The 23798-nt window shown below is 42.9% G+C and overlaps 1 protein-coding gene and 1 pseudogene across 1 annotated transcript in view; one reads left to right on the top strand and one right to left on the bottom strand.

Moving 5' to 3' along the window:
* Nucleotides 1-23798, top strand: part of LOC111729502 (CUB and sushi domain-containing protein 1-like) — a 920340-nt gene that overhangs the window by 161493 nt on the left and 735049 nt on the right. The window contains exon 3 of the mRNA XM_023520436.1: nucleotides 20425-20641. Coding sequence (XP_023376204.1) covers nucleotides 20425-20641 — 217 coding nt within the window. The remainder of the gene's footprint in view (nucleotides 1-20424; nucleotides 20642-23798) is intronic.
* Nucleotides 14761-14879, bottom strand: LOC111729506 (annotated as a pseudogene).

Below are 23798 nucleotides of genomic sequence, written 5' to 3'. Positions count from 1 at the left end.
TTACATCACCCCAAAGATCCTATCACCCATCTATACCCACACCCATGATCCTTCTGACCCACGGCAACTATTATTAATCTGTTTCCCATTTTTGTAATTTTATCTCAATGTTATGTGACTTGAACCATGGATATTCAATTCATATTGGGGATTGTTTTTCCCACTCAGCTCAGTTTTCTGGGGGTTCGCCCAGTTGTTGCGCGTGAGTCTGTACTCTGTTCTGTTCAATTGCCCAGTGGTGTTACATGCTATGGATGTACACGATTTATTAAACCACAACCTGTGGAAGCGTACTGGGTGGTTTCAGCTTGTGTCAATTTAAAGCAGAGTTTGTATAAACATTTGTGTACAGGTTTCTGTGCGAACGTGTCCATATCTCTAGCTATTCTAGTTCCTTTGCCTTTCCATATCAACTTTAGAATACTCTCATCTGTAAATATAGAAAGTTAGGCTGGAATTTTAAAAGAAATTTTGTTAAACCTGCTTATCAGTTTCGGTAGAATGGGTATTTTCATTCTTTTGAGTCTTCCGACATGATGCATATCGCCATTTACTTAGATTTCTTTCATCACGTCTCCAATGCTATGTGGTTTTCAACACATTAGTCTTGTTTTTTTTGTTTTTTGTTTTTTTTTTTAGGTTTCCACCTAATATTCTTCAATGATTTTAGAGGATACTGCCTTTAAAATGTTTCTGTCCATGCTGCAGCCTTGCCAAACTCATGAATTAGTTCTGGGAGTTTCTTCATCAGTTCCTAGAGGTTTTCTATAGAGATAACCATGGAAGCCATAAATATAGACAGTTTCATTTCTTCCTTTCTGGTCCGTATAGCATTTGTTTCATTTTCGTGCCTTATTGCACTGGCTGACAACTTCTAGAAGTATGTTGAATAAGAATGGTGACAGTGGACGTATTTTATTTTGATCTTAGGAAAATCCTAAGAAATGGTCTTTCACCGTTAAGTATAATGATAGCTATACATTTTTTGTAGTTGCTCGTTATCAATCTAAAATGTTCTCCTTGATTCCTAGTTTTCTGGGGGGTTTTATCCTGAATGTATGTTGAATGATATAAAATGCATTTGTGCATTCCTTGCTATAATTTCTACGATTCACGTGATTTCTATATGTTAGCCTGTTAATATCGGGGATTACACTAATTGATTTAAAAAATATGCTACTTAAATTTACCTAACATCGAATGAACCATTTTAAGGGGAACAAATCGGTGGCATTTAGTACATTTATAATACTGTGCAAGCATCACCCTGATCTAGGTGTAATAGTTTATCAGCCAACAAGTAAATTCCGAACTCATGTTCCTGAGTCATCGCTCAGACCTTGGCAGCCTGTGGATCTGCCTCCTCTGGTTGTCTCGTACACATGGAGGCACAGACTCGGTGAACTTCCGTGCCTGGCTTCTCTCACTGAATGCAGTGTTCTCAAGGTTCATCCATGCTGTGAGTGTGCATCTGTGCCTCATTCATTTTTATGGCTGAATAACATCCCATTTAGATATGCATCAAATTTTGTTTATCCATTAATTTGTCGATGGGCGTTTCGGTCATTTCCACCCTTTAGATCTTCTGTTTAATACTACTATGGACATTTGCATGTGAGTTTTTGAGTACTCGTTTTCAGTTTGGGGGATTATTCCAGGAATGGAATTGCTGGGTCATATGGTAATTCTGTGTTTCACTTTGGTAGTGAAAAAAACTGTTTCCATAGCAACTGAATCATTTTATATTCCCACCAGCAATATACAGTGGTTCCATTTTTTTTTTTTCACATTCTCAGCAATACTTATTTTCTTTTTTCTTAATTATGGACATCTTTCTAGGTATGAAGTTGTTCTTCACTGAGATTTTTATTTCCATTTAATTAATGACTAATGATTTTGAGCATCTTATATTTTACTTATTGGCTATTTGCATATCTTAGGAAAAATGACTAATCAAGTATTTTGCTAGTTTTCAAATTGTGAAATCTTTTTTTGTTGTTGAATTGCAAGTGATCTTTATATATTCTAGATACGAGACCCTTATCAGATATATAATTTTCATGTTCTCATTCTGTAGGTCATCTTTTCATTTTCTTGATAATGTCCTTTGATGCACAGAAGTTATATATTTTTAAATATTGATGAAGTCCATCGTATCTAAGTTTTCCTTTGTTGCTCATGTTTTTTGTTTTATGTGTAATAATCCATTGCCAAATGTGAGCTCATGAAGATTTACCGCTATATTTTCTTCAAGGTGTTTTATGGTCTTAGCTTTTATATTTAGGACGTTGATCCATTTTTCATCATTTTTTTTCTTTTTTGGTATATAATGAGAAAGCAGTCCCAGTTTTCTCGTTTGTGTGTGGATATCTAGTTGTCCCAGTATTAAGTGAAGTGATGATTATTTTGCCTATCGAATGTTCCTGCCAACCTTTTAAAAAAATCGATTGTCCATAGAAATGTAGGTTTATATCTTAACTCACAATTTTATTTCATTGGTTCATATGTCTATCCTTATGCCAGTACCACTCTATGTTGATCACTGTAGCTTTGTATTAAGTTCTGAAATTGGGAAAAATGAGTCGTCCAACTTCGTTCTTTTTTTTTTTTTTGATATTATTTTGGCTAATTGATCTCTCTTGAAATCTCATGTGAATTTGAGGATCGAATTTTCCATTTTTGCAAAAAAGACAGTGGGAATTTTGATGAATATTGAATTCATTGATCACTTTGGGTAGTATTGACCTCTTAACAGTACTAAACTTTCAATCATGAAAATGGGATATAGTCCAATTTATATCGTTTTTTATTTCATGATGTGTTATTGTTTTCAGTGCATGAAGCTTTCAAATTCATACTTAAATTTTCATAGTAGTTATAAATTTAGATGCCGTGATAAATAGAATTTTCATCTTGATTTCTTTTTTCGATTGATCATTGCTGGTATATAGAAACAACACATTTTGAGTTAATCTTTGATTCTGTCGCTTTGCTGAACTTGTTTATTAATCCTAGTCATAATTGTGTGGATTCTTTGGGATTTTCTATACGTAAAATCATGTCATTTGCAAATAGAGATAGTTTTACCTTTTCTTTTACGATGTTGGATAGCAGTGATGAAAGCAGGCTTCCTTATCTTGATTCTGATTTCAGAGGAAAGTCCTTCTATTTTGTACCATGGAGTATATTATTATGTGAGATTTTACAAATTCTCTTTATTATGTCAAGGAATCACTCCTCTATTCATAGTTGTTAAAGTGTTTTACCATGAAAAGTTTGGGATTTTATCAAATGTTTTTTGGGTTTTTTTTTTTTGTCTTTTTGCATTGAAAACATGATCATATGTTCTATTTTTTTTTCTATTAATGTGGTTTATTACGTTGGTGATTATTTTGTGTTGAACCGCACTTGCATTTCTTAAACAACTCCTGTTTGATACGTTTGTAAGGTCGTTTTAATATTCTTTTGGGTTCAGTTTGGTAGTATTGTGTTTCAGAATTTCTTGATTATATTCATAAGTGATATTGGTCCACACTTTTCTCTTTTTGTGTTGTATTAGTCTGTCTTTGTTATTAGGGTAATAGTGATTGACCTTTTGGAAAGTATTGAAAGTATTCCTTTCTCTCCTACTTTTTAAAGAGTCTGAGAAGGATTTAAGTGTTAATTCTTTAAATGTTAGGTAGAATTTACCATTGAGGCCATCTGGTACTACAGTTTTCTTTGGGAGAAGAATTTTGTATTACTGTTGTAAGTCTCTTAAGATTGTCCTGTTTGTTTTTCTTTTTCTTTCTTTTTTTTTTTATTCAGTTTTAGCAATTGTATGTTTCTAGAAATTTTTCTATTCTAGGCTAGGTAATTTTAAGGGGTAAAATTATTGATAGAATTATTGTTCTTATTTCTATAGTTTTATTTATATGTGATTTTGGTTATTTGTGCCTTATCTATTTTTTTTCATAGTCAGTCTACCTAAAACTTATCAATTCTGTTATCTTTTAAAAAAACCAACCTCTGGTTTTGTTGAGTCTATTGTATTTCTACATTCTGTATTGTTTATCAATACTTTAATTATGTTGTTATTTCCTTTCAGCTGCTGTTTATTTTTCTCTTCTTTTTCTAATTCATTAATGTGTAAAGTTAGATTACTGAATTGAGATTCATCTTCTTTTTTTTTAAGTGCAAGTATTTACAATTATAGATTTACCAATGAGCACTACTTTCATTATTTCATATTTTTGGTGTGTAATATTCTTGTTTTCATTCATTTCTAGGTATTTTTAAACTTCCCTTGGTATTTGACCTATTGGTTATACTTAATTTTTTTAATTGGTTGTTTTATTCATACGTATTTGTGAATTTCTGTATTCTTTGTGTTATTGATTTCTAGCTTGATTCCATGATGATTTGAGAAGATAGATTGCATTATTTCAAACATTTTAACTTAGAGAGACTCGGTGGTGGTCTAACGCATGGTTTATCCTGGAGAAATCCCCGTTTGCTCTTGAGAAGAGTGCTGTTCTTGGTTGGAGTGCTCTCTGTATATCTACGCTGTCTCCTTGATTTCATAGCGTTGTTCGAGGCCTCAATTTCCATACTGATCATCTGTCTTGACGTTCTATTCCTTATTGAAAGCGAAGTACTGGGGTCACTAACTGTTGTATGGCTCTTCCTCGAATTCTGTCGATGTTCGTTTCATATAGTTTAGAGCTCTTTTGCTTGGTGCATTTATGTTTATAATTGCTGTTTCTCGAGGACTTAACACTTTTAGTACTATAAAATATTCTGCTTTGTCTCATAACAGTTTTTGATTGAAGGTCTATTCTTTCTGATTCTAATATTGCCAACTCAGTTCCCTTTTATTACTATTTGCATGGAATATCTTTTTCTATCGTTTCATTTTTAACTCATTTGCATGTTTGGACATAAATTGACTCTCTTATAGGCAACGTGATTTGATCAGGTTTATTTTTTAAAATCCATTTAATTATCCTCTGCCTTTTGAAAGCAGAGTTTAATCCATTTACACTTAAAGCAATCGCTAATAAGAAAGGACTCATTTTTGACATTTACCATTTGTCTTTATATGTGTAAAACCCTTTTGCTCCTCGTTTCTTTCACTACTGCCTTCTCTTACATTTAATTAATTTTTGTATTGTATCATTTTGATTTTCCTCTCATTTCCATTTGTGTATATTTTTCAGTTATTTTATTAATGGTAACTGTAGAGATTATAATTAGCATCCCAAAATTATAACTACGGAGTTGGAATTGATACCAACTTAGCTTTAATAGCATGTAAAATTTCTGCTTTTATACAGTTCTAAAATTTCCCTCGAGGTAACATTGTCATAAGCCATATCTTTTACACTGTTATGCTAACAGATTTATAATTATTATTTTAGGCATTTATATTTTAAATCATGTGAAAAAAAGAGTTAAAACTAAAAAATGGAATAATGGTAACTGTAATATATACGTACTTACTTTTACTGGAATTCTTTCTTTCTTTATATGATTGGGTCACTGTGCAGTTTCTTTTCATTTGAGCCTGAAGGCCTCTCATTAGCTTATCTCATAGGGCAGATCTACAAAAAACAAGCTCTCTTATCTTTTGCTTATTTGTAAATGTCTTAATTTGTAGCCTGTGAAGGGAGATCGTGCTGAATAGAAAAAACTTTGCTGACAAGTTGTTCGTTGTTTTGTTTTCTGGCCCCCTCCGCCCCAGCACTTTAAAAATATCATCCCACTCTTTCTGTTCTCCCTGGTTTCCGCTGAGAAATCTGCTTTTAGTTTCACTGAGATCCCTTTGTATATAACAAGTTTCTTGCCTTTTGCTGCTTTCAAGAGTCAATCTTTTTCTTTGACTTTCAATAATTTAACTGTAATGTGTCTCTGTGAATCTCTTTGATTTTATCCTTCTTGGAGTTAGCTCAATTTCTCGAATGTATAAATCCATTTCTGTTCATAAATCTTGAGACGTTTCGTCATTGTTTCTTTAAATATTTTTCCCCCTTCTGGGATTTTCATCGTGCAGGTGCTATCATGCTTGATGATGCCCCATCTATATACTTTGTCACGCGTGTTCCCTGAAGCCTTCGTCTCTGTAGGTCGTGTTCAATGAGCGTTTGGACAGAGATTTCCTTGAATGCTAAGAGAAAGAGAGAGAAATGAGAGATAAGAGAAGGAAGGCAGGGCAAGGAACAGAAACAGAAAAGGGAAGGGAAGGGAAGGGGAGGAAAGAAGAAAGGAAGAGAAGAAAACGCGTGCGGAGAAAAGTGCTCCCAGCCTTTGCAGATGGCAAGGCGTGTCCTGGGGCGCGCCTCCGATGCCCCGCCCCCGATGCCCCGCCCCGATGCCCCGCCTCCAATGCCGCGCCTCCGATGCCCCGCCCACCGACTGCTTACAACCCGCCTCAGCGTTTCCTTCTCGCGTGCACCGAACCTAGAAACCAGCCAGGCATGAGAGATGAAGGACTCCTCATGACCTTTCTGAGAATGACTCCTACCTGGGCACGTGCATGACTTTCTAAATTTCCTGTTATGCATGGTACTTTTGAAGATGCCACTTTTCCAAAGGAAGTCTATCGACAGCTTTTCCTTCCAGGCTTTTAGTGTTTTATTTTTGGCCTCAATTGTTATATTTTGTCCCTTAAAATATTTGGAGGATCCGCCACCCTTTTCTGCCTTGAGTTATAAGTTAGTCCAAATAAGGACAAGCCCTTCGTGTGTGTCTTCAGGTGACCTTCCAGCAGAGTAAGACAAAATAACCTGTTTGATGCATTCTATGATTATGGACTATCTCAGTTTACTCCAAGCTGAAATTATTAGGTACCATTGTTGACTTATTCTATAATAACTTTGAGTAATTTTCTATTCACAATCATTATACTTGCAAGCTGAATGTGACACTAGTCATTGTACAAACCCGGAGTCGTCAGAATACTTAAATAATGAGCTTTTAATTAAATGGTCAGTAAATGTTCCCATCAGTTAAGATCAAGTCCTTTAAATTTGAAATGCATACAATAGTGATATATAACAGTAGCCTTTCAAAATCTCACCATTTCACTCATATTAGAATTCAAAATAATGGCAGCCTCACCCAGCCATGCCTGCTCTGCCTTCGCAATCCCCGCAGCCAGTGCCGAGACCTCGTCGCCTCTTATGCCTCCTTCCCCTCAGCTCAGTGACCTCCCTCTGTCCCTTGCAGATGTCCTCATGATGCTCTCCTTCAAGTCTGTGTTCAAGGTCACCTCCATTGCCCCCTCATTTACACTTCAGCCCCTGCCTCCCGGCACCCTCTCCCCCTCAGTCACCACACATTTCCTTTTCTTTCTTAACACTCCCTCTCTTTTAATGGGGCACAAAACACGTGTGTTCATTATGTTCACTGTTTATTGTCTAACTCTCTTCACCGAAATGGGAACCGAAGGTCGTGGACCTCTATCTTTTCTGATGGAACTCAAGGGCCTAGAACGGAGGGAGCGCAGTTTACCGTCAATAAATATTTGACGAATGGGGGATACACTGTCCCCCTCTTCTCAATAAAGGAATCAGAAGAATTCTAATCCATATTTTATTGTTGAGGGCCTTTCAGTAATTAATTTTATATATGTTTTAATCTTAATAAAGATGAGTAGTTGCTTTTTTCTTATTAAAATAATATTTCTGTTTAACATCTCTGTGCACTATTTAGGTTTTACATTACCTTGATGCTTCAACTAAATGTGTCAAGTGTTCGATTAGGCTCATTCTCAAGCCATAATTGGTTATTTGTTGTCCTACAGAGAGAGTTTGGCCAACCCAAGTCTGTCTTCTGAAGTTGTCTGCCTGTGTACACAGAAGGGGCTCAATAAATAGCTTTCTCTCCTGCCTGAGTTAGGAATAAACTGAGAAATAAGACAGAGATGTAAGGCTGAGGGGAGCCAACACACGTAAGGCACAAGCGAGCTACTGGTGAACAGTTTAGTTGACATCCACAGGCATCTGAACTTCCTACTACAAAAGCCTGGCATTAGACCGACATCCTCTCTCTCTGTCCCCCAGTAAACTCCACTGTGCCTTTGCAGCAGCAAAACCTGTCCTCGAGCTCAGGAGAAGGCGTGCTGCCTGGAGGTGGAAGAGAGAGGAAGGACTGTGCTCCGAATGTCCTCTTCCCCCTCCAAACCCAGCAAGCAGATGATTTAGGTTCCTCTCCCAGAACAGTGTGTGAGAGGGGAGAGAGAGAGGAGCGAGACCAGGGGTGTCGTGCTCGTGGGGTCCCCTCCGCACATAAGGGAAACGCATCTCTGAACCATTTGTGCACTTTCCATGGGTCTGAATTCATTTGGGATTTTGCTATCTGAACTGACCTCTTGAGAATGATTTTAGATACTTCGGAGTTCTAGACCCAGACTAGTCCAAGAGAATTGTGTGTAGGCGTGACAACAGGTAATGCAATAGGCAAATAGAAAATGCTCCGAGTAAGTGTAGTGTTAAGTTGTCCCCAGTGTGCCCAGGGAGAGAAAAGCGTTCCTGAGACTATTTATGGGATAGGGAAGTTATTTCTGAGCTCGGACGCTTGTAGTCAAATGCTGTACAGAACGCACCTTAATACTTGGGTATCAAAACCCTAATCAAGATTAAACGAACCCGGCTCAATCCTATAATATCCTCAATGACATATTTTGGAGAAAAGTAGCCACTGAGATAGTTCGCATGAATAACAATATGAAAAATGTCTTTGTCAGGATCCTGAAAGTGTGACACTTGATAAGGACTGGCTCTTTGCAAGCGCCTCAATTCAAATTCCAAAGAGACTGAGCATGTACTGGATTTCCAAAGAAATGTGTCTGAAAATAGATTTTCCTCTGATGTTTCCTTTCTGCCATTTGTGTTATTTTCAGCCTGGGGCAACTTAACTACCCAAATGTCATATTGAGATGAGGAGCCTCTGCAGTCGACCTGTCAGCACTAAGTTGTTATCTTGGACCATTTTAATGTTTGTCGTAAATCACAAAGGAGAGTTTCTATTTTGCAGCAAATAGAAATCACCAAGATCATGGGCTTCTAAAGTCTATTTGAGAGATTCTGCTGCCTGTAAGTGTTTGATTCATTTAAAACTCAGATTCTAAAACTTACCTAGAGAGGGAACTAATGTTATCTGCATCCATGCAGTGGCAGACAAGGAACTATTGTGAATTAAACCACAATGACACAGATTTCGGTGGTAGCAAACTGATATCACATTTCATGCATTTCTACTGCTGCATGAAAAATAACCACCGATCTTCTTAATAGTGTCCTTGAAGAAAAACTTTTAATTTACTTGCGCATTAGTGATTGTCACCTTTCATTCAGTTGCTTAGTGGTCTGTGGATCAAGTTACTCTTTTACCCTCACCAGACTTTTGCAGATAAGAAAAGTCAATTACTTAACCTCGAAAACTGTCAGCTACTGTCACCACCAGCAAGTCTACTTTGGGAAGTTTTACGTAATGGCCTGAATTTGGGGCGAAGGAACAGGCCAGGAGCTCTTTCTCTTGTAAGCGATTATTCCAGACGCTTGTTGGTGTCGTGGGAACGTCCCTGCCTCCCAGCTAATGTGGGCCGGATCTGTCCTGCGCCCGATGGACACACCTCATCCTTTCCTGTAGGCCACGGGAACTGGCCCTTCTGGGCCCACTCCCTGTAACCCGCATTGTCACCCAAAGCAGAGGGAAACAGGCTACAAGCCAGAAGGGAAGTGGCACATGCTCCTCCCAAAAGACCTTTATTAACGCTGAGTTACAGAAACAAGAAAGGCCACGCTGTTTCCCGGGCGTCCCAGGCTCCAGATACAGGTGACGTCGGGTTTATTTCCTTACATTGTCTTTCCCAGTGTCCTCCTTAGGATGTTATGGCTCTTTCGTAGACTCCTGTTAACGCAATCTCCTAATTATTATTGATAATAGAACTTATCGCTTCTTTCCCTGCTTCTCCTGGCTGTCTCTGTCATTACTCGAGTTGCAATACGATGTCAAAAAAATGCCAATTCAGGTTCTTCTCGACTCAGATAGAACTCTCATATCCCAGAGGAAACTTGAGACCGAGAGATTTTCTATTTCTCTGGACTTTAGTGGACTAGACCCAGAGAATCGAGTTAATTCCTCAGCCTCAGGTGTCTGAACAGTGCTGGGACCATGAGCACAACCTAATGGCCCTCGTCACAGGCTGGGGTGCTCCCTAAGGTAGGGTCCTTTTCATTCCAAACACCTATCCGTTTTATTCAAAATGTGAATCAAATTAGGCCTCCCTGCTAAACATACGCCTTGCCCATTCATTCAATCGCACACTCGGGGATGAGATGTGCCTGTCTAACTCCGGGAGACGCACTCAGCGTGTCGTGTTGAGCGAATGACAACAGAGCGCCGTCACACACTTGAAAGAAGTTGGGGCAGCGCATTTTCCCAGAGGATGGGCGATCAGATGAGGCTGTCAGCCAGGCGGACCGCATTTCACAGCTGGGGCCTGAGAAACCGATCAGGAACAGGCCCGTGAGTGTGCAATATGGCCGAGGACACAGACCGCTAAGCTTGACTCGGTGGTCTCTGAGACATTTGTGTTTGTTCAAAACTGATGACAGCTCAGGGCCCGGAGATGCCCGATGGCCGGGAGGCAGCCGTCTCCTTGGGCTCATCGGTGACAAACTTCACGGCACCTTAGGGAGTGCTTTCGCCCACCTTTTTTTTTCTTTTTTTTTTTTTTCTGGAAATGCCAGTTATTTAACCCATTTGTGGTGTTATTGTTTTACTGAGATGTAAATGAAATACAACATTATACTAGTTCTGGGTGTATAGCACAATGATTTGGTGTGAAATGGTCACCACCAGCGGTCTAGTTATCACCCATCACCATGCAGAGTTACAATTCGGTGTGCATGAGTGCGTGTGTGTGCACGTGCGCATTGCGACGGACACCTTTAAGATATCCTCTGTTAGCAGCTTTAAAATATACAGCGCAGTGTTCCTGACCACAGTCCCGCTGCTGCCCGTCGTCACCTCCCTGGGGCTTCCCGACCCCGCGACGGGACGCCTGTGCCTTTTGATCCCATTCACCCATTTCGACAACTGTTTCACTCTCGATAATGAAACCCTTTCTCGTCGTCCATTAAGTTCTTCGCTCTATGCCAACCGTACGATATCCTTCAGTTTTGCATAAGTTTGGCGGCATGGAATTTTGTACATCGATAGGATTTTTTTTCTGCATTAAGCCGAGTTCTCGTGTTAGCTTCAGCTTTCGTACTGCTGTTCATTCAGCCTCTTAGTATCATTCCCCGAGATGTCTCCCATCGGTCTGACGGTCGCGATCCACTGTACAGCGTTGATCGGTTGACACGGCAAATGGGCCCTAATCTCTGTGGCCATCTCCCTTCTCCTCCTAAACATTTAAGCTGTATCATCTTCTGGTCCATCTGCAATAGTTTAAAGCAAGGCCACTTCAGTCAGTATTTTCCCACGAAACAGGTCGACTCTTGCGTGAATACTCTTTATCTGGGTGACCAGTTATCTCTCTCCCTGGTCTTAGTTCTGATCCCAAACCTTGGAGTCTAAACTAGAGTACGACAGAGAAGAGGAGACTCCAGATAAAACCCAATGACTCTGTGAGGACGGCAGGGCGGACCTTTCGTGATCTCGAGTTTGAATCAGAAATCGGTCAGATAAAAATACACACGAAGTCAACCAGACCCAAGGTGTTTGGACGACTAACCCTAATGCTCCGTGGGATGCCGAGATCGTGCACGATTTCTTCAGAAACTCGCAGGATCGAGGAACGGGAAGGGCCAGGGGCCGGGGCTTGCCTTCCTTGCCCGCAGCGCGGGGCCTGTGAAAAGTCGGAAGGGGACTTTTCCCATGAAAATGGACGGGGACGCGGAGGTAAAAAGGCCCGTGGCAGCAGTGGACCCGGAAACGAAGCTCTTGCTCCCTCTGACGTCCCCGTGGCTGTCCAGTCAGTGTCTTCTGTCTCCCTCGTGCATGTTCAGACGTAGCATCACCTCGTCCACGACACGACCCGGTCTGCTCTCGATCGGGCTCCAGCAGGCTCCGTCCGAGGCCGCTGGGCGTGCGCGTGAGCAGCAAGCGCCCCTGGTGGCCTGCGCGTGCAGCCTGCGTGGCACCATTTGTGGCAGCCGCGGCCACCCGTCTCTGTCCAGCTTCAACCTGTGTTTAACACTCTTTATCTCCATCACTACGACAACTTTGCAAAGCATGTATTCTCCTTACTTCCCATGTGGAAACTGAGGCTCATATGGACCAGGTGACTCAATCTCCAATGCTCCATGCTAGCAATTAATCACATTTTTGTCCGGTTTGACCCCAGAAGCCGAGTGCTTATTTTTGACCCCTACCCTGTGCAGGACGTTCTTCCAGTCTGTCTCTTGAGGGCGGGGAGACACTGGACAATTTTATTCCCGTGCATGGATCCGTTTCTCAGTTGGTGAAAACAGTACAGTGCCAGGGTTAACTGAAGTCCCCTCTGCAGGATGCAGTGGCTGAGGGACGATGTGGACGTCATAGCCATGACGTTCCAAGTCGGACTCAGCGCAGCCTTGCCTGGCTAAGTTATGACCCCCTTCTAGAATAAAGCGACAGAGATGGCAAGGTGCAAAGGAGGACCCCTTGGGGGAGAAATTTGCTTTGAATAAAGTGGGGGAATATTTAAATGAGTCTCAGGAGCTGAAGGCAGCCGAGCTGCTACGCCTTAGGGCTGGGACCACAGGGTCCCTTTACTGGAATTAGAATGACGACACTGTGCTCTGAGTGTCGTCCCAGGTAACCTCCTGGCCACGGTATACGACTGAGTCCCACCGAGGATGGCTGCTTTGTGTTTTTACAGGTTCTTTCCACATCCACGCATGCACGGATTTAATTTGTCCCGCCGCCACGGCCGCCACCCACACACGTGCCCGAGCTCTCCCACGTGCTTCGTGACTGAATACGCGCCCGCGGACAGTGTTTTAGGAATGGGGATGGAATAAGGCCGATCGCGTCCTCGCTCTGAGGGTTTACGTATTAGCTACAGAGATAGGTAAACGACGAGTCAACGAGCACACAGGTATTTTCACAGAATGACCAAAGCTGTGAGGACAGGGCGCAGGGCGCAGGGCCGTGGGCGGCGGTGCAGGGGCACGCTGTCGCAGAGGCGGAGGTCTGGGCGCACAGGCTGCGGGCCACCCGTGGGCGACGTCACGCTGGGAAGAGCACGAGGGCCGCTGGAGTCCGTGGGGACAGGCCCTGAGCCGGGGACAGGCTCAGTGTGCGCAAGGCCAGGCAGGGAGTCGAGCAGACTCAACGCTCGTGGTCGCAACAAACTCGAGTGGGACGAAGAAGTCTGTGCAGGGTGACACCGTGGGGCGGAAACCCCTTTTCCCGTCAGACTCAGGGTGCGCCCGGTCCGCGTCCCGTGTCATGGCTTCCCGCGTGGCCTTGCCTGGGGCACAGCGGAGGCATCGGGGACGGAATGTTCGTGTGCCCCTGGGTCCTGATGTTCCTCCTCTGCCCCTGCAATGAGCAGTCTCCGCAAGCATTTGGGGTTACACCCAACCAAGCACCCCAAGGCCGGGGTTATGCAGCCAGGAGGCGGCTGCTCTCGCCGCGCCGGGAAATGCCGCGCTTGCAAAGCTTTTCCGGGCGTGGAGAGGAGGCCGGAGGCTTCCCTTTCGAAACACCTCAATCAGAGCCGGAGAAAGTCGCGATCCTTCTGCAATGAATCACTTTCCAAATAATGCAGACCCTGAGGAATGGACGAAATCGTGGACGCATGTCTGATGAGTTTGCTGCTGAGGAGGTCCTTAGGGCATCAGGGACCCTCACCCCCTCCTTCCCCAGGGAGCATGGAGGACTCTGGGTCCGGCAGCTACACATCCACCCCGCAGGGTCCTACCCCTTACTCGACACAGAAAGGGGACAATTCAAGCGAGCATCGCGGCGGACGGTCTCCTCGACTGCAGAGCTGCTGCGCTGTCATAGCCGACGGAGGGGCCAGTGGTCAGTCTTGTGGCAAAGCTGCAGGGGGACAGTAGAATGTTGCTAGAAAAATGTCGAAATTGGAGGAACTTTGGGGGTCCACAACCAGGTTGTAAGTTCCATTTGCAAAGAATTTTCCGTCAGACGTGGGAAACGTAAGCTGTCGTTTCCACGGACTGGACAGAGGGCGCGAATGGCGAAGGCCACTGAGCGTAGCGCGTGCCTCGTTTTCACCCCCCGCATTGCGGGATCTTCAGAGTAAGCCAGTGTGGGCATCCGCGCTTGTCACACACAGGATGTGAACTCTTCATCACGTCTGTCTGCCCAAGAGGCGCCTGCTCTGCTCTCTGCGTGGACGGGGCCGGCGCCATGGGCATCCCAGGCCTGAGGGACACAATTCCAGGGAGCAGCGGACCCCAGGAGGGCAGTCTCTGGCAGACACAGCACTCTGTCCCGTCGGGCACTCACAGTGAGCCGCGTCAGCACGGACCTGCCCTTCCCAGAAGCGTGTTCAGCAGGCCCCGGGCCCCACCTGGCCTCCGGCAGCCGCGTGGGGCTTGTCCCCATGGGCTCCCTGCCCAGGGGTGCAGGGCGATCGCTAACGTCTCAGAGGAAACACGGGCACCGCCAGGCCGGCAAGCCAGACGCGGCCTCTGCCACGGTAGTGGCGCTGTGAGCGATGTCTGCATTTTCTTTTTTTATTTATTTGATTTTTAGGCGACGCAACCCTTGGTTGACCTCAGCAGATTGCAAGGACCTTGTCAGTTTACTTTATTTTTTCGCCTACAGCACCTGGTCTTCCTAGGTGGTCTCCCATCCAAGTACTAACCAGGCCTGACCCTGCTTAGCGTCCGAGATCAGACGGATTGGGGCGTGTTCAGGGCGGCGTGGCCGAAGACGACAATGTTTGTATCTTCAGATGGCACATGACACGCTGCTTCCGCAGCTGGCGCTGGTCATTTGAGAGGAAGGGCAGCAGTTGGAGTGTGGGAAACCCAGCTCCGCCACCATGGTCCACCGGGGTCAGAGCCAGCCCAGGCCAAGCTCACTGCGGGATGAACCTGGCTGGGGATGAAGCGTCCCCCACCACGCGGTCACTGGTCGCGCAGCTGTGGCTTGCTGGAATAATCCCCGTGTTGGTGTTACAAGGTCCTGCGTCACGTCTGGGACACTGGGCCATGGGCCTCACTTCCTGCGTTAACATGTGTCCGTGCGTACAGTTCTGTGTGGATGTTTCTGAATGGCGTGTACTTACGGTATACATACGATTCATATATATACATACTCACGTTTTTCTCCCATTGGTTTTGATGTTTGATTTCAAGGTGACTTCCACCACCAATACTCGAGGAAAGAAGACCACTAGACATTTTTTTCTGTAACAATTGAGTTTTCGGTCTTACAAAAAACAACACAGTTTTCACTAAAAGATTAAAACTATCACTGAAACACCACAGATTACTTCATTGCCTTTGGCAAATATAACATACAAATGTACTTATAACAGATTCCTGTTGAGCGATGTGTTAATGTATGATTGTAATTACAGTATTTAAAAGTTTGTTCATTAAAATCGTTTTCCAGTTGATGTAATGTGCTTAGTTGAAGCTCCGTTTAAGGCCAACATTGAAATCAAGTATGGACGTAAGCCATTTTAAAAAAATGTGAAGCATTTGAGAGTTCTCTGTAGTAGGCAAGCACCCGTTACGGTACAGAACCAAATGGGAAAATCATACAAGCAAGACAGGCTCAAAACTCCGCTGGGGACATTTGGGGGAAAACCCCAACCTCGGTGTTTACTGGTAGAGGGGCGAAGGGTGAGTCCCACACACTCTCTATATGCGACGGTGCATGTGAAATCTGAAAATGCACTGTCATCTGCGCCTATGTACATCCATTTATGGCTTTATTTTGTTTCCATCGAAGCAGTCTTCATTTCAGACATGCGTTGGGGTGAAACCTGGGTTAAGTTATGATATCGATAAGGAACGTCAGCCGTGCGTTGTTCGCATTCATCGATGATAATCACTTTGGAACCTGGGATTTCCATTTAGAGAGTTACTTTAATTTAATGAAAAATGGCATCAGCCGTCATTTTTGTGAGATATTAGGAAGCATGCACCTCCCGTGGGTCCCGATGACACTGGGATCCATGGCTCCAGGTCGTTGTTAAGGAGGCGACCTCAGCTCAGTGTTGGTACAAATTTTCAGTTAATACTCCTTACTCTGAGGAACTCCGGTCAATACCCCTATGGTACTATTGCTTAGATGAATGAGTATCTTCATGTGTGTGTGTGTGTGTGTGTGTGTGTGTGTGTGTGTGTGTGTGTGTGTTTTAAGTAAAAAAAATATATTTTTTTACGGGTCAGGAGATACTGAATAAATGGCCAGCAAATTCGTATTTTCTTAGTGGGACCAAAAGTTGCAAGGCGGAGTTTTTGCTTCTACAAAGAAAGACCAAAAAAATCAGCTTGTGTTTTCTTTTAGCACAAAACGCTATTTCCTTCCACCTCCAGGACAGCTGTGAGGACAGCTAGGCCCTGGCCCAGGGGACGAGGTGGTCAGGGCGGCGGAGTCATTACCGCTTTATGACCCATTTGTCTCTTTCCGATTTTGGAAAAATCCTTCTCTGATCCCGGATCTCCGGCCGCTTCTAGTCATCGTCGTCCTATTGTGTTGCGTTTTTCTTATTGATTCGTGAGGTTCCCTCGTTCTATTATAAATATGTCGTTTGTTGAATATATGTTTATTTTCTTCGAGTTCCTTTTCACTCTCCTTGTATGACTGTGCGTTCTGTTTAAGAGAGCTTTGCTTACCGCAGACATAATGTTTTTATGTTGTTTGCATTTGGAAGTGTTATTGTTTCGCGTTTTACATTTAGGTCTGCAATTCATCTGGACGTGATGTTTGTGGATATTGTGAAATAGAGATCGAGATTTATTTTTCCCGTTTGGACATCTGATTGGCCCAGCGCCGTCTATTAAAAAGACCATTCTTTCTCCAATGTGGCCTTTGTCATCAATCTCGTGTCTACGTCTCTGTGGCTTTGTTTGGAGGCTTTCTGTTCCATTCCATTGGCTATCTATCTAAGTTTGCACCAAGTAAACACCATCTGAACTACTATAGCTTTGTAATCAGATGACATATTAAGAAGCATAAGGTCTCCAGTTCTGTTCTTCTTCAAGGTTGTCTTAGATATTTTTGGCCCAGACCATCTACATTGGAATCTAGCTCAGAAATAGATATTGGTACAACTTCTCGGTTGATTGCGATGTACAGCCAGGCTTGCACGTCACTCAGCCAACAGCTTTCGAGCAGTTCCCCGAGTTCCATACGGGGCCTGTGGAAAAGTCTCTCTGCTGATCTAATGCTACTTGGTCTGCAAAACGCACCGTACTAACTGGTATGCAGACACCGCCCAAATGTTGGTCCTTGGAGAACATCTTAATATTGCCGATCTGGTTCATCATGCTGCATCTGGAACAGTAATTACTTTCTGGCCGACACTTTTTCTGTTGAGTTTATTTTTTTCCCTCCGATTTATAAACACATCTTCACTTTTTGATTTATGGTGAAGCGAGAATTTGCTGAAAAATACAGGAAAGCTATTTTTTTTTTAAAGTCCTTTCAAAACCCTACAGCTTTAATGCTTACTTGTTACAGTGTTATTGTTAGATTTAAATTTAGTGGAAAATGGGCTTCTTATTAGTTCTTTGGTTTTAAACTCATAAATCCCTCTCATTAAATCTTTTTTTTATTAAGATTTAGCAAACACCCACAAGCATTTGATAAATTGCTGTGAAGGATTTGAGCTCACCGAGAGCTACTACTGTGAAATATTTTTGTGTAAAATGTCCTTGGAAATTATTTTCTGTTTGCAGTTCAAAAAAAAAAGCTGGGATCATACTTACATGACACGCAACACCCTGAGTGTGCCCAAATCACTCCAGAACTTTCTACATATCCTTACCGTCAAAGCACGTAAAGTCATTTGGACCTGTCGGTAGGAAATGATCAGATTAAGAAGAAACAAAACACTGTGGTTAGTTTTCAGGGGCCGCTTAGGAGCCAACCTCAGACGAATTAAGTGTTGGAAAGATTCGGTAGAAGTCACGTGTCCCCTCACGTGATAGCACTGTTACAGTTAAAATGGCTGAAGTGCATTTGCCAGGGCAGCTCAGGTCGTCTACCTGTCCTGATCTTTGCCTCCACTGTTGTCCGTCAGTCTGGTCGACTGGCACAGCCGTGACAGGCACTCCGTGAGGGGCAGATCAGAGCACATCTAAAGCGGGGACATTAGCACGTCCCCGAGGCTTACTTTCCAGAAGCAGTACCTGGGAACAGGTGGCGGGAGAAGCAGGTAGGCGGGAACCTCGGAGACGAGGCGGTGGACTAAGGTTGAGGAGAGTGGACGGGAGGCTGGGAGGGGGCTGTGGACTCGGCCTCGTGGGGGAGCACAGTTGGGGGTCTGGGGCGTGCCTGCCACCAAGCTCTTGGGGTGGCCCTGCTGCGGAAGGTCCTTGTTGGCCCCCAGGGCTACAGGGTACTGAACGGATCCTGGCCCATGGAACTGCTCCTCAAATCTGACACTCGCCAGAGAAGCCTAGGGGGACAGTCAATGCCACAAAATCCTGAGGGGCTCAGGCCAGCGACTGGGGACACCCCGTGAGCTCGCCCCACATGCCTGACCTGCTTGATGGGTAAGGTGGTCGGTGCTGCTCCACTGCCCCCCCTTTGCTCCAGTCTCTTGATTCCAGTGTGGGGTGACAGAGGGTCCCCCGCACCAGTGTGGGATGGTGGAGGATCCCCTGCACACACTTCCAGTGTGGGGTGGTGGAGGGTCCCCTGTACCAACCAGCAAGCGATGTCCCCGATGCCAGCTAGCAACCTGCCAGTCACTCCCTCTCTGATGCCGTTTACCTGGGGACAGCGTCCGATGCCACAGGGGAGGGGCTCAGTCTCACGAGACCACACTCCACTGTCACATGCCAGTCACAAGGCCAGGTAGTGACCTGCGCTCCTGACCGACAGGCTGTACACCAGAGGTTCCTACGAGCCCGCCTTGGGTCCCCTCCGTCTCTCAGGGCGGCTCCTGGGCATCGGGCAGCCACTCGGTCCCTAGGCCGCAGGTTTGTTACAGGGGGTGTCGGAGGGCCTGCTGTCACATCAGGCAGAGAGACGCATGGGCAGGGCGCGGGGACAGGGCGGCCCTCGCCGCGCCACCCCAGAAGCTCCGAACCCATCAGGGAGGCGTCTTCAGTGGGCATGAGCGACCCCAGCACTGGCCCATGGGGACTGACCCCGCCTCCAGCCCCTCCCCGGGTTCAGGACCCAAAGTTCCAACCGTGTCGCAGGGTCAGCTCTGCTGACAACGAGCCAAAGCCAGAGTCACCTCATCAACATAACAAAAGACTTTGTCGCTCTCTTGAAAAAATTATTGATTGATTGATTGATTGATTGATTTAAATTTTTTTTTTTTTACGAAAACATTGGTTAATGAAATCCAGTAAGTTTCAGGTGTACGATTGTCGCTCTTGTCACTTAGGGCATTCTGAGGGTCTTAGGAGCTCTGTGCCAAAGAGGATGAAGACTCAATGTAAATTTCTTAACTATACATCACAATTTCACGTGTGTCGTCTCGAACACTTCAGAGCAATCGTAATTCTACCCGTCTAAGGGAAGTTAAGCTAAGAGTGCTGAGCGAAACGTGGGGTGTCTTACAAACCTGCCTCGGGTCGCGCGTCCACCCTAACTCAGCCTGTCCATTATGGGGCCAGCGTTCGGGTGCGCTTCTCCCTGCTCCCCCCAGAGAAAGTCCCATGCGTGTAAACAAAATGTTCAGTTGATCGAGGGCTGGCCCCTAATTTTCCTGGGCTGCTCCTTAATTTCTGGAGAATTTAGTATCTCTTGTCATGCGCCTTTTATTTTAAACTGAATGAGATTCCTGTGGTCTTGTTTAATTCTTGGGCTTCATGGGACTTTAGCCAGTGTAGATACAGATCGATAGTTTTTTTTTTTTTTTCCAATAGTTCGACTACTGAGTGTATTAACTATACATAATCGGTTCACCCTACTTTTTCCCCAACAAGGCAGTTATGGGCAGAGTGTTCCAACATGATACTACGCAGATAATCTACACCACATTTGTCTCACAAATACAGCAGTCTGATACCGATGAAGCTGTTCCTGAAAAGACAGGAAAATGTCCCCAAATTTCTAATACGAGTTTCCAAATGTTGTATACATTCCTACTTCTCTCTCTCTCTCTCTCTCTCTCTCTCTCTCTCGACAACACTGTTGTAATTTATCATTTAATATCGGTGCCTGAAGGATCACAAAACAACTCATCGTAAAAACTGGCCAGTACGGTTGGGAATGTTAAGAAATCGCGGTTTACAGGGAGCCACGTACTAATGTGCTGTTTCCGCGTGTTTGCTTTTCCAGGTCAGAACTGCGGAGGCTTAGTCCAGGGTCCCAACGGCACCATCGAGAGCCCGGGGTTCCCGCACGGTTATCCCAACTACGCCAACTGCACGTGGATCATCGTCACGGGAGAACGCAATCGGATCCAGCTGTCCTTCCACACCTTCGCCCTCGAAGAAGATTTCGACATTCTCTCGGTGTACGATGGACAGCTGCAGCAGGGCAATCTGAAAGTGAGGTAAAGGATGGGCTGTACATATTTTAGGTTAAGTAGCTCTGTTGGGCTTAACGCAGATTCTGAAACTCGTTTGGAATATTCGAATTTGACTATAAGAAAAGAACATTTTAGTTACTGTGAAGGAAAAGTAAGGGTTGTAGATTTCTGCACAGTTTTTTTCAACACTTGAAAACGTAACTTCTTTTTGAAAACGATCATTGACTTCGTTTATAGACATCAAATTGTTCAATATCTGTAAACAGCGTTGTCAAGGTGATTAATGTAATGTTACAGTACACCTTTGTTTTTAAGCAACTATGAATTTGAGAGAAAAAGCACGAAAATAATGCATGAGTACGACTCAGAGAACAACAGAAGGAACCTTTATATTGTCAGAAAAAACATTCCATGGAAAGAACATAGGAGGTGGGCGGGGTAAAACATGAAGGAATATTGCACTCTGTGGAGAATTTTTGGTTTACACAATCATAATATATTTTATTCCCAGTTAGTTTTCTCCGTTGATCTGTGGAGAAAGAAAAATATTTTGTGGATGATTTTAAGTTACATTTTTCATTTATCAATATGAAAAAACTGCGCTCGAAGAACTATATGTTTTTTTTTTTTAATTTGGCAAAGCAAAGAGGTATATTACTTTCAAAGAAATTGGAATTTCTTAGCTAAACTGATGAACGTATGTAAATATATACATAATATGGCAAATAAGGCTTTTTCCCTCTGGCTTTAAAATCCTGCATTAATTAGAGATTAAATTTGCTGAATATATAGAGTCTTATAGAAATTTTGACAGTAGGTAGAAAAAATTGTTCTGCTTAGATAAATAAAATGGTGTAGATGCTAATGTTAGCACATAATACACACAAATCATGTACTTTATTCATGATTTTGTGGATTGAGAAAAATAACTACAGAAATACATAATTATATTTGCACATCTCGTTAACATATAAATATGTATTAACTATATAGTTAATATGTTAAATGTATGATAATATATTTTAAATATATTGTATTTGCATTTTCTTTATGCATTTTCAAAGGCGAAACACCTTCTAGTTTTTTTCTGGGTCATTGATAATATCTGTTGTCTGTTTTTAGAGACAATTTTCCATTGCACATTCTGTCTTACATTGCACACGCTTCATCCTTTATGAATTAGGCAGACTCCCCTTCCCCTGGTCTACCATGAGCGATGTCATGTTTGGATGTTCAGACACGGTGCCTGCATCTACGACACTTGCTGATTTGATGCAAGATTTCTTATCCTCTTTCTGCTCTTCTAAATATGAGTTCTTTATTAGTTTTATTCCAAATCAATGATCCTTCTATAAGATAGTGATATGTTGTAACATAGGAAGAATTGTAGTAGAAATCGCTAAGGGTTACAACCACAAAAAATGGAGAATCCAGTTTATTCAGATATCAAGGCATATGATTCCATGATATAAGTAATTCCGTATCTTTCCAATTAAAAACAATGCCTAGTATATACGTACTGTTAAAAAATACTTCCCTGTCGATATCGTCATTTTCTATAATTCGATCCTATTCTGAAGAAAATCTGTCTTAAATAGTAATTTGATTAACTGTCTTTAAACAGTTTACTATCCTCTCATATTCTTACGGTGATATTATGATCACTTTATGTGTTAATAACTATAAAGTTTAGAAAACAGTATTCCTGCCATTTTCAGTGTTATAACAGGATTAGCACTGGAAATATTGAGGTTAGAGCATTAGACTCATTGTCTTTTATTTGATTCCAGTAACTAGTGTATAAATTGATATCTGTGCCTCAGAGAGCTTTATAAATATTGGTGAGTTATATGTAGGGCATCGTGATTTTTTTACTCACTTAGACGTTTTTACTAGAAAAAGCAAGAAAGACTGATGAGGAGACCACTTGGGTTCATATAAATTACTCAGTTACCTATAATTTTTTCCTTTGAGACAGAGGATGAACACCTCATATTTCTGCTTGTTTCTTGTCCTTATGGTAAGGAAGATACTGTCATGTCTATAAAATCATACGATTCTCCCATCCTATCTCCACACTGAGAGGGGCTCTTTAAATGGACGTTCCATGAGCGGGTGGTAACCATTGTGGACACAGAAGTTGCTGTTCTAGGTAGCATGACACGAAGAGGCGAAGTATATCTGAATTCCCCTAAGGTCCACTAAATGCTATGGGTCATTACTCCTAAACGTTTGAATAAATAATGATGCGAAATAGGAATATTACTGTCGTCAGAGCAAACACGTGAGAAGGTTGCAACATTTCAACATTAGTTGATGGGCAAAGTAGTTATAAATATTATCCAATTCTAATTAATGAGAGACTTTAATGTTATTTGTTTCCCCTTCTGTCTTGGAATAGTTGTTTACTTCTTGAACACGATTAACTCACGCCACTTAAAGCAACTGGACTTCAAACCAAGGATGCTTTTGTGGGAGGGCTGATGTGTGAGCTGCTGATCCGCTGAGCTGTCATAAAAATTATTATACAGACTGCCTGTCTGTCATCTCACCGCTGCTCTAAGCTGTTTTTAGCAGCTCGCAGTGTGCACTAACAAAAAAAGGAGTTGTTTTGTGACTCAGCTTGAGCATTTTTTTATAAAGAAATCTCTTTTGTTTAACCACGATGGAGAAGTTTTTTTCTAAATAGCATAAGATTTATTCATATTTAATCCCCAGCTAACAAAATGTAGAATTCAGAGAAGTATTGATGTGTACATTGTAACTTAATCTCTACTGAATAATATATATTTTTTTATCCTATTTGAAAAACGTCTTTCAAGGAAAAAAATAATGTACAATTTATGTTATCATCTTGGGCTAATTATATAAAAACACACACAAATGCACGTGATTTGTGCATCGAACAGTAAACTAAATTGTAACATGTAGACTTTGAGAGGTTAATTAAGACTTCTCTTAACTGAAGGAAAAAAGATGTGACTCGAAATTTGAAATAGAAATCTGTTCTTCGAATTACTTAGAATTAAAACCACTGACTTCTATGAGCTGCCAGATTATTGCTGTTTTTTGAACCCCTGGCCGTTGGTTGACCGTGCGCCTTTTCTCAAGTGTCCACAGAGGTCCGACCAAGTAGGCACAAAATCCTAAACTTTTTAACTTGCCAAGACAGTGACTATTG

The sequence above is a fragment of the Pteropus vampyrus genome, unplaced genomic scaffold (genome assembly GCF_000151845.1).
Source record: "Pteropus vampyrus isolate Shadow unplaced genomic scaffold, Pvam_2.0 Scaffold264, whole genome shotgun sequence".
Classification (NCBI taxonomy): Eukaryota; Metazoa; Chordata; class Mammalia; order Chiroptera; family Pteropodidae; genus Pteropus; species Pteropus vampyrus.
The sequence above is the reverse complement of the archived record's forward strand: the minus strand, read 5'-3'. Positions and strand labels throughout refer to the sequence as shown.